General features: G+C 53.1%; 1 protein-coding gene across 1 annotated transcript; it reads left to right on the forward strand.

Annotated features, from left to right (window-relative positions):
* Nucleotides 1-3,539: 3,539 nt before the first annotated feature.
* LOC119276339 (uroporphyrinogen-III C-methyltransferase-like) lies at nt 3,540-10,459 on the forward strand. Its single transcript, XM_037557380.1, has 6 exons — nt 3,540-4,248; nt 4,377-4,454; nt 5,036-5,105; nt 5,193-5,262; nt 9,540-9,747; nt 9,827-10,459. The coding sequence occupies exons 1-6, from the start codon at nt 3,691-3,693 to the stop codon at nt 10,004-10,006; spliced, it is 1,164 nt and encodes a 387-aa protein (XP_037413277.1). The 5' UTR covers nt 3,540-3,690; the 3' UTR covers nt 10,007-10,459.
* Nucleotides 10,460-10,954: the final 495 nt, after the last annotated feature.

The following is a 10,954-nucleotide window of genomic DNA, read 5'->3' on the forward strand; positions in this document are numbered from 1 at the left end:
TGCTACCGCTTAGTGATAAAGTAAAGTTATTACAGGGCGTTTGCATTTCATACAATAAAGCGACAACCATATGGCTCCTGCCAGTTGCCGATAACTTCGGTTACAAAACATGATCATCTCATACAATAAAATATAGCATCACGTCTTGACCATATCACATCACAACATGCCCTGCAAAAACAAGTTAGACGTCCTCTATTTTGTTGTTGCAAATTTTACGTGGCTGCTATGGGCTTAGCAAGAACCGTTCTTACCTACGCATCAAAAACACAACGATAGTTCGTCAAGTTAATGCTGTTTTAACCTTCGCAAGGACCGGGCGTAGCCACACTCGGTTCAGCTAAAGTGAGAGAGACAGACACCCGCCAGTCACCTTTAAGCACGAGTGCTCGTAACAGTGAAACCAGTCTCGCGTAAGCGTACGCGTAATGTCGGTCTGGGCCGCTTCATCTCACAATACCACTGAGCCAAAGTATGACATGCTGGTAAGCAGTATGACTTGTATCGCCCACAACTCACTTGTGTTCTACTCGTGCATATGACATCTACGCATAAAACCTGGCTCGGATGCCACTCTTGGGGAACGTAGTAATTTCAAAAAAATTCCTACGCACACGCAAGATCATGGCGATGCATAGCAACGAGAGGGAAGAGTGATGTCCACGTACCCTCGTAGACCGTAAGCGGAAGCGTTATGACAACACGGTTGATGTAGTCGTACGTCTTCACGATCCGACCGATCCAAGTACCGAACGTACGGCACCTCCGAGTTCAGTACACGTTCAGCTCGATGACGATCCCCGGACTCCGATCCAGCAAAGTGTCGGGGATGAGTTCCGTCAGCACGATGGCGTGGTGACGATGATGATGTTCTACCGGTGCAGGGCTTCGCTAAACTCCGCGACGATATGACCGAGGTGGAATATGGTGGAGGGGGGCACCGCACACGGCTAAGGAACGATCACGTAGATCAACTTGTGTGTCCTAGGGTGCCCCCCTGCCCCCGTATATAAAGGAGCAAGGGGGGTGCGGCCGGCCCTAGGAGGAGGCGCGCCGGAGGAGTCCTACTCCCACCAGGAGTAGGACTCCTCCCTTTCCCTAGTTGGACTAGGACTTGGGGGGAAGGAGGAGAGGGGGAAAGTAAAGGGGGGCGCCGCCCCCCTCCTTGTCCTATTCCGACTGGGGGGGAGGGGCGCGCGGCTGCCCCTAGGCCTCCTCTCCTCTTCCTCCACTAGGCCCAATAAGGCCCATTAGGTCACCGGGGGGTTCCGGTAACCTCCCGATACTCTAGTAAAATGCCGATTTCACCCGGAACACTTCCGATGTCCAAACATAGGCTTCCAATATATCAATCTTTATGTCTCGACCATTTCGAGACTCCTCGTCATGTCCGTGATCACATCCGGGACTCCGAATAAAATTTGGTACATCAAAACTTATAAACTCATAATAAAACTGTCATCGTAACGTTAAGCGTGCGGACCCTACGGGTTCGAGAACTATGTAGACATGACCTAGAACTATTCTCGGTCAATAACCAATAGCGGAACCTGGATGCCCATATTGGCTCCTACATATTCTACGAAGATCTTTATCGGTCAAACCGCATAACAACATACGTTGTTCCCTTTGTCATCGGTATGTTACTTGCCCGAGATTCGATCGTCGGTATCCAATACCTAGTTCAATCTCGTTACCGGCAAGTCTCTTTACTCGTTACGTAATGCATCATTCCGTAACTAACTCATTAGCTACATTGCTTGCAAGGCTTATAGTGATGTGCATTACCGAGAGGGCCCAGAGATACCTCTCCGACAATCGGAGTGACAAAACCTAATCTCGAAATACGCCAACCCAACATGTACCTTTGGAGACACCTGTAGTGCTCCTTTATAATCACCCAGTTACGTTGTGACGTTTGGTAGCACCCAAAGTGTTCCTCCGGTAAACGGGAGTTGCATAATCTCATAGTTACAGGAACATGTATAAGTCATGAAGAAAGCAATAGCAATATACTAAACGATCAAGTGCTAGGCTAACAGAATGGGTCATGTCAATCACATCATTCTCCTAATAATGTGATCCCGTTAATCAAATGAAAACACATGTCTATGGTTAGGAAACATAACCATCTTTGATTAATGAGCTAGTCAAGTAGAGGCATACTAGTGATGTTATGTTGGTCTATGTATTCACACATGTATCATGTTTCCGGTCAATACAATTCTAGCATGAATAATAAACATTTATCATGATATGAGGAAATAAATAATAACTTTATTATTGCCTTTAGGGCATATTTCCTTCAGCACCATGCCGACAAAGAGCAGCGGAACATTGCCCGAGGCCAAGAACCACCATGGTTTCGAGCTGCAGCCATACATCAGTCGCGCTGACACGCACCACACGCGCTACAACATGCTTGCCGGAGACCAGATCCGATGCACACAAGGCAAGAAGCCGTCCTTCCACGCCCAACCCTCTGTCTGCTACACACATCCTAAGCTCCCAGCAGTGAGCCGCCACCTCGCTGCTGAGCAGCAGCCACCACCGCGCCTCGAGGCGCCAGAATGGAGGCGTCGCGTCTGGATCCCCGACTCGCCTGGACGGCGAGAACCAAGGCCAGATTCGGCTACGCGCAGCAAGACCCAGCAGCCACCAGCCCCGTGGCGGTGCCTATGGCAGGCCACGCGCACGGATCCAGGCGCGCCGGCCAGATTCGCCTACGGGACGCAGCCACCCGCAGAGCAGCCACCGCTCCTGCACCATCCACCACGGGACCTGAAGACGCACGGATCTGGCCCATCCGCATCGGCCGCCGTCGGCCACGCATCCAGCTGGGCCGCTGCCCGCGCTCCCCCGCCGCCGCGAACGACGCATCTCGTCCCGCGCCCATCGAGCTTCCCAGCGTCCACCGCGGGTCTCCCCACGCCACCTTCGGAGACGGGGCCGCCGCCACCGCGGCCAAGCCAGCGGCAGCGGCGGAGAGGAGGGCACCGACAGGTGGGGGACCCACGGCTGCGGCGTTGTCTCCCCCGAGTCGCCCGAAGGGAGCGACGCGGGGGTCAGGTCGGGGAAGCTGTTCAGCACATGAATGAAACTGAACTTCGTCAGTTGCCTCTTTGTTGAAGAAGTAAAAATCATTTTTTGGAGATGTAAATTTATTTCATATCTCTAAATTTGCATATTTGTGTTGGAGATGCTCTAACATCGTCACCTACGGCTGCGAAAGGAAGGAGAAACCAAAGCTGAAGCATATTTCCAAGACACTGACCACAGTCGCTCGGTTTAGCGATGTGCGCGCGTGGCTGACACACTGCATGACACCATCGTGGAGGCCGCCGGCGGCGGCGCAGCAAAAGGTAGCCCAGAGCTAGAGGGGCGCACTCTCACTTGGCTACCTCCTGAGTCCTGACCTGAACCCCGTTGTGTGCCGCGGCGGTTCATTGAACCTGGCCCTTCCACACTCGCAAGGCCGCACTTTTTTTAATCAAAAGGAAGGGCCGCCTCCTCCCTCCTCTGGACTCCGATCCCCTCTGCCCTCCACCCCTTCGCCCATCCAAAACCACACCACCACAACGGACCACCCGGCTCCGGCTGTCCTGCTCCGGCCCTCACCTCACCTCACCTCGCTCCCGTATAAAATACCAACCCCTGCCTAAATCCACGGTCCACACCCCTTGCGACGCCATGGCTCTCGCCCTTCGAGCGCCCCGCTTCCAGCCGCTTCCCGCCTCCATTCCCGCGACCTCCACCGCTTTCGCCAGCACCGCGAGGCCTTCCTCCTCCGCTGCCGCCACCACCGCCATCTGCGCCGCCGCGTCGCCCTTCACCGAGGCCACGTCCTCCTCGAGATACCGCCGCGACGCCTGGTCCTACACTGCCCAAGACTCCTCCTCTTCCTCGTCCGCCGCCGCCGCCGCCGCCGCGGCGGCAGCCTCGGGCCGCCGGGACGACGAGATCGCCCTGCAGCTCCCGGAGCTGCGGAGGCTTCTGGAGGCTCTCAGGGCGTCCAGAGGGAAAGGGCTGGAAGGGGAGCGCGGCGGCGGTGGGCCCGGGAGGGTAGCGCTGGTTGGGACGGGGCCAGGGGACCCGGAGCTCCTGACGCTCAAGGCGGTTCGGGCCATCGAGGCGGCGGACCTGGTGCTGTACGATCGCCTCGTGTCCAACGAGGTGCTCGATTTGGTCGCGGATGGCGCCAGGCTACTCTACGTCGGCAAGACGGCCGGATACCACAGTCGCACTCAGGTCAGTCACAAGGATCATTCATTCCGTGTTCGTATTTAAATTCAGGTGCTTTGAGGTTTATATCTAGTTTGAAATGCCAATGATATGTCTGCAGTTTCTAAGTTTGTCGGCTTGCTCATGTAATGCAGGAAGAAATTCATGAGTTGCTCCTGAGCTTCGCGGAGGCTGGTGCCAATGTGGTGCGGTTGAAAGGCGGCGATCCTCTGGTAATACTCACTTCATATTTTCAATACTACAGTACTCAATAGTTATCTACAGTTGTACCGGTCGATGATTCTTGTAGTAGTTCCACTTGGTAGAAGGGAGGCCAATTTCTGTATGACTATTCACATGAAGTCCTTGATCCTAGAAAATGGACAGTTTGGAGGAAAGCAGCTGAGTCCTAATTTAGGCTTTGTTGCATGTGCATCAATGTTAAACAGCAAACTCTCTGCTGACTTGAGTTTGTCCAGCATTATAAACACTTCTCTGTGCAATAGCCACTCTTCTGTAGAAATACTTCTCCATGCAATGTTCTATGCTCATTCTTAAAATCTTTCAGAGGTGGTAGAGAACAAAATATGCCAAATTATGACATCTTAGTATAAATTACTATCAAGAAAAAGATCATCCTACCAAGTACCAACAGCCTCTATTGAAAATCCCAATATTGGGATACTTGTTCCGATCTCCCTCTTTTTTTTGTCGAACATAGATATCCTCAGTACTCCAGCAGAGAACTGACGTTAGCGAAATAGTGATATGTACCTTTACCTTGGAGGAAGTATGTTAATCGTGTTCTTTTCAGGTCTTTGGAAGGGGTGGAGAAGAGATGGATTTTCTACAGCAACAAGGAATTAAAGTTGAAGTTATTCCAGGTATTGTAAGCCTGTGATGGCAGCTTGGATAATTTTCACTATTCGCAATGAAACAGGTAATAATTGCTTGCACCCAAACATCTACAGGAATTACCTCTGCTTCAGGAATTGCAGCTGAACTTGGTATTCCGCTAACCCATCGGGGTGTCGCTACCAGGTAAAGTCAGCATTGCGCCCGCTTCTATCATTCTTGTGATGTGGCCGACTGATCTAGTTGTTGCCCTTTATCAAAACATGCTTTTCTTTGAAATGGCTTCTGTGTAATCTTCGTCACAGCTGATCAGTTGATTTTCATCATCTGCATCTACTTCTCGAATGCAACTTGAAATTTCTATCTGATTTAGTAAATATTAGAGTTGAGGTTCGATGCTGTCCTAGCTTATTACTCCCAAATGTATGACATTTGCTCAACGTAATTTGATTATAAAAGCAGTATAGTGCAAATGCTTTGCACTAATACTCCATTTGCCTATCTCTGTGTTCTTAAGTTCTGTAGCTGAATAGATGCAAGAAAAAGTTTTTTTTAACGAGGTAAAAGATTTGCCATTTTCATATATATGATGAAAGTGAGAATCACGCGGTTAATTACGGAAAAACAGGTTAAAACCTATACAACCACCCATACCGGAACATGACAGTCTTGATTGCACGGCCAGCCAATCTGTCACACAACAGATACACTGCACACACTGTTGAGGGAAGCACCCGCTGAGGTATCTGTTGTGTCATTGTCATCACTCCTCCGAGAACAAGTGACTCTGACTTCGCCATTGACGACCACCAAGCAGCTGCGGATCTGAAGGCGAGCTACGACGGAGCGAAATGCAGTTTTGTGCCAAGGAGGATGTTAGGAGCTAGGGTTTTGCCGGTTCTAGGGCGGAGATTGTAGGGGAAAGATGGAGGAAGACGAGGTCGAGGGCGTGGCGGCCGGCGGCTGGGCGCCGTCCTTGCGTGGTGGAGAATAGGCGGCGGCGGCGCAAGAGGCGACTAGGGTTAGGTCTCCCGGCTCCCTAAGGGAAGCCGAGCAAATACTGATTGCTTCTTGCTTGATTAGATTGATACATCTCCTCTCCTTATATAGAGAGGTTTACTTGACTCCTAAGCAAACGACCCTAATACCGATAAGATAATTGGGCTAAGCCCCTAATAACGATAAGATAACTTGGGCCACAGCCCACCTAATATGCCGGTCATAACACTTCTCCCCGCCTGCACAGACAGCTCGACCTCGAGCTGTAAGGCGGGGAAGCGCTTGCTGAACTCCTCGAGGTGATCAACCAGCGTCAAACACCTCCGCGACAGCTGGGGCGGCCAGGTCGCCGAGCCCGGCGGCGACGGCGTCCTCCTCAATGTAGTATGCAGCCTCCAGGTAGAAGAGTCGGGGGCAGACGTGGCCGGGCATGTAGGTCTCGTCGCAGTTGAAGCACAACCCTTGGCGGCGACGCTCGAGTAGCTCGACCGAGGTGAGCCGGCGGAAAGGGCGCGCCGCGGAAGCTTGAGCAGGCCGACCCTGCGCGGGAACATCCGGCCAAGTTGGCGGCCCAGCGGCCCGGGACGGTGATGCCTGCTGGATGGCCACCGCGCGGCGCTCGATCGCGCGGGCGTAGTACATGGCTGTCTGGAGGTCTTGGGGTCCCTGCAGCTCGACGTCCACGCGGATATGATCTGGCAGACCGCCGACGAAGAGTTCGGCCCGCTGGGGAGCCGTCACGCCGGACGCGTGGCACGCCAGGGCCTGAAAGCGGTCGGTGTAGTCCTGCACCGTAGAGGTGAAGGGAAGGCGGCCCAGCTCCGCCAGCCGGCTCCCACGTATCGGTAGTCTGAATCTGAAGGAGGCAGAACTCGCGAAAACGCTCCCATGGGGGCATGCCGCTCTCGTCCTGCTTGAGGGCGTAGTACCACGTCTGTGCGGCACCGCGGAGGTGATAAGAGGCGAGCCAGGTGCGGTCCGACGCGAGCGTCTGTTGCCCCCGGAAGAACTGCTCACACTGGTTGAGCCAGTTGAGGGGGTCCTCGGCGCCGTCGTAGGTGGCGAAGGAGAGCTTGGCGAAGCGCGGCGGTGTCTGAGCATAACCGCCGTGAGTGTACGACTCGGCGGTACGGAGCAGCAAAGAGGATGGCGTTGGTCCGGTGTGCACAGGTGGTCCGCAGGAAAGAGGTGGCCCGTCGAAGCCAGCGTGGAAACCCGCGGAGCCGGAGGGCCCATCGTACGACAGGGAGGGCACCGGCTGGTCCGCGGCCATGGTGTAGACTGGCAGCGGTGACGTCCCGGCCAACTAGGGCGGAAGCTGGGACGGCGAGGGCGGGAACCGCACTTGCTGAATCGGTACGCCCACTGGCGCGGTTGTAGTCAGCCCGGTGCTGGCCGGCGGAGGCGCCGGCAGCGGCAGTTGCTGCTGCCTGGAAACGGCAGAGGCGGCAGGCGCGGCGATGGCCGCGTCCGGCCATTGTGGCCAGATGGGGGTGGTGGCGGGGGTTGGCTGTAGCTGCAGCGGCCCGACCAGCGTCGCGGTGGCCCCGGGGTGCGGCGGCTGCCAGGGCTGCCAGGGCAGTGGCGGCGAGGACCCGGGTGGCGTGGGTGACGCGGCGAGGGCCGGCGCCGGCCACTGCGGCCATTGGGGCACGGCGGCGGGCGGCGGCTGAAGCGGCCAGTGGTGGTGTAGAGGCCCGGTCGGCGCCGCGGGTGCCGAATACCACGGCAGGGCGGTTGGCCCGGTCGCGGCGGCCGGTGGCCCGTAGGGGCCGGCTAGGTATAGCCGTATCCCCTGGACGGCGGTGACGAGATCGTTGAGGACCCCGGTGATCTCCGCCGGGGAGTAGACGGCGGCCGGTGGCACCGTCATCTGGGTGGCGGCGGCGCCGGAGGATGCGACCAGCGGCGCGGACGGGGAGGGCAGTGGCGCGGTGGAGAAGGCCAGCGGCGCGGTGGTGACGGTCTGCAGCGGAGGCGATGGGATGGGCGGCGGCGAAGACATGATCGGAACTGAGCTACCTGATACCAAGGTGTTAGGAGCTAGGGTTTTGCCGGTTCTAGGGCGGAGATTGTAGGGGAAAGATGGAGGAAGACGAGGTCGAGGGCGCGGCGGCCGGCGGCTGGGCGCCGTCCTTGCGTGGTGGAGAATAGGCGGCGGCGGCGCAAGAGGCGACTAGGGTTAGGTCTCCCGGCTCCCTAAGGGAAGCCGAGCAAATACTGATTGCTTCTTGCTTGATTAGATTGATACATCTCCTCTCCTTATATAGAGAGGTTTACTTGACTCCTAAGCAAACGACCCTAATACCGATAAGATAATTGGGCTAAGCCCCTAATAACGATAAGATAACTTGGGCCACAGCCCACCTAATATGCCGGTCATAACAGAGGAGCACAACAACCGGACCGTCCATCACATGTCATTGTCACCACCCAGATGATACCGACGCAGCTATGTCTTCATAGCAGCATACAAACTACGGCGAGACCATGGACACGCAAAAGAGTTGAGTACCAAAGCCTGGCACAACCCCGACATTGCTCAGCCCTTTCATCATTGGCACGCATGCCCTGAGACCAACTACTGCAGACTTCCACTGGTCCCTCCGGCTGTAGCACAACTCCAAAATTGATGTTCCTGAGTAGGGAGATGACGTATAAGCGTCATCGTCATCCAACCACACGGATCTAGAGTCCCCCCTGGAGCTACGTCAGGAGGGGAAAGAGAGCATCACCTCGATGGAGCCTTCAAGAATTAATCAGTACTTGGAAGCGTCATTGTTGTGGGCTTCGGCTATCGGCCAGAGACAAGGCCTTTGCCTGGCTCAGGGCAACTCTAACGCGGATCATCAAACTGCCTGTGAATGTCCGGACCGGACAGTCTGGACATTTTTGCCATCCAACGGCGGTCAGCAAAATTGTTCGGACTGGTCCGGACCAAAGTCCCACAAACCGGAACCAAACCAGGGGGCGGTTTGTGGGTGTTCAGACTCCCGCCACGTTGGCATCCAACAACGCGGGCCCACCCAAAAACCACTCTTCCGCCTCTCCCGCCGCGCCTGCTCCGTCTCCGTGTCACATTCATGCCTGTTCAGGGTGAACGTGACCGGGCGGTGCGACTTCCTACCGCACTCAAGCTGGCTGGCTGACCAGCCGTCTGCCTGCCCGGCATTGACACCGGCGCGGCGAACAAGAAGCCAACTCCAAGCACCGCATTCAAGCCGCCGTCTCTGGTATCTCCAGCCCATCACAGGCAAGATAGGTATCATGGTAATACTTTTTCGTGGGTGAAAGGAATGCCCTGCCCTGCCTTCAAATTTTGGTTAAGAGGAACATAAGATGATTATAGATATCATGGTAAACGAACAGACTGGCAAAATTAATTGTTGGTGATGCATTATGCAATGAGAAAGTGTTTATGAATGCTGAGTAGTACATTTTTGACATATGATCTTTTTTTGCAGTGTCAGATTTTTAACCGGCCACTCTAGAAATGGTGGGACTGATCCTCTACATGTGGCAGAGAATGCAGCCGACCCGGACACAACTTTGGTTGTGTATATGGGTTTGTCAACATTACCATCACTAGCTCCCAAGTTAATGAAGCACGGTCTTCCACCAGATACTCCTGCTGTTGCAGTAGAGCGTGGGACTACCCCCCAACAGCGAATGGTACCGAGTCACAGAGCCTTACCATCTAAATTGTGTTCCAGCCCTAGCTTTTAGATGCTGAATGTTTCTTTTGCTGTAGGTATTTGCAATGTTGAAGGATCTTGTGAATGAGGTCCACTCGGCGGATTTGGTTTCTCCAACTCTGATAATTATCGGCAAGGTGGTGGCCTTGTCACCCCTTTGGGTTGAGTCATCTGAACATGACACACTTAATAATGAGAACTCGTCGCAACCGAGTACAACAGTTTCTCCTGTATAAAGTACAAGGCCACAAGGGATGTTGATGAACGTCACGCTTTTGGAACATTTCCAAATTGAGATCTAAGGCTATATGATCTGGTTTAGGTTAGGATATGCAAATACAGGACGTAGTGAATCTGGACAAGAAAGCAAACACGGGAAGCATATATATTTTGAATATTGCAGTTGCAGAAGACGGTACATAAAACCACAGAGAATAAGGGTTCACTTTAACCGGCGGTGACAGTCCTTGATTTGGCATAATCTACTGAACTGCAGCAAATCTTCGGCATAGTTTAGTTTTGGTCTTGGACCATATGTATATCTTGAATCAAAGGTAGGATCTGTTTTTTGTCCTCCTCTGTAGCATTACTTTGTTTAGGGGCTACTCTTGAAACATGTTGGCCAGTATTCTGTCAGGCTCATCTGTTCGGCTTAATAACGAATTTTGAACAAGTTCCGCATGGGACCAGTCGAGGGTTCATGGACTAGTCTCTGAAGGTTTCGGTTGGAAGGCAAATACAGACTCATAGACTAGTCTTGCGATCCTTAATCATTAGTTTTGCTATGTGTTGAAACTAACACTATTGCGTTGTTTTCTCCAATTACTTCTCCTGTTATCTTAATCTTATCATTAAACCCCTACTAAACCTAAATTCTCTAGCTTGTGATTTATTTTTGCTACTCCCTCCATTCATTTTTGTAAATCGTTTCAGACAACTTAAAATGGACTGTTTTGCACATTGCCTGAAATGTCTTCAAGGTCATATAAAAGTGAATAGAGGGAGTAGCTTATTAATGGACGAGACATGATATGCACTGTGCAGAACTCTTTTTAGGGGGTGGTGCACACTACACAGACTGATTCCTTTTATAGCATTTTTGTTAAGACAAATTCTTTTTTCTTGAGCAAATACAAATTCTTTATTCTTTTTATTTTTGTTATAAAAATTCTTTTTGTAGCAAA

The sequence above is a fragment of the Triticum dicoccoides genome, chromosome 3B (assembly GCF_002162155.2).
Source record: "Triticum dicoccoides isolate Atlit2015 ecotype Zavitan chromosome 3B, WEW_v2.0, whole genome shotgun sequence".
NCBI classification, from domain to species: domain Eukaryota; kingdom Viridiplantae; phylum Streptophyta; class Magnoliopsida; order Poales; family Poaceae; genus Triticum; species Triticum dicoccoides.

What these genes read in the sequence shown, in the direction of transcription:
- LOC119276339 (XM_037557380.1), top strand. Translation starts at nt 3,691, where the DNA reads ATGGCTCTCGCCCTTCGAGCGCCCCGCTTCCAGCCGCTTCCCGCCTCC. An exon ending in TGAAAGGCGGCGATCCTCTG is followed by an intron (nt 4,455 to 5,035) that starts GTAATACTCACT and finishes TGTTCTTTTCAG; the next exon opens with GTCTTTGGAAGGGGTGGAGA. An exon ending in TAAAGTTGAAGTTATTCCAG is followed by an intron (nt 5,106 to 5,192) that starts GTATTGTAAGCC and finishes AAACATCTACAG; the next exon opens with GAATTACCTCTGCTTCAGGA.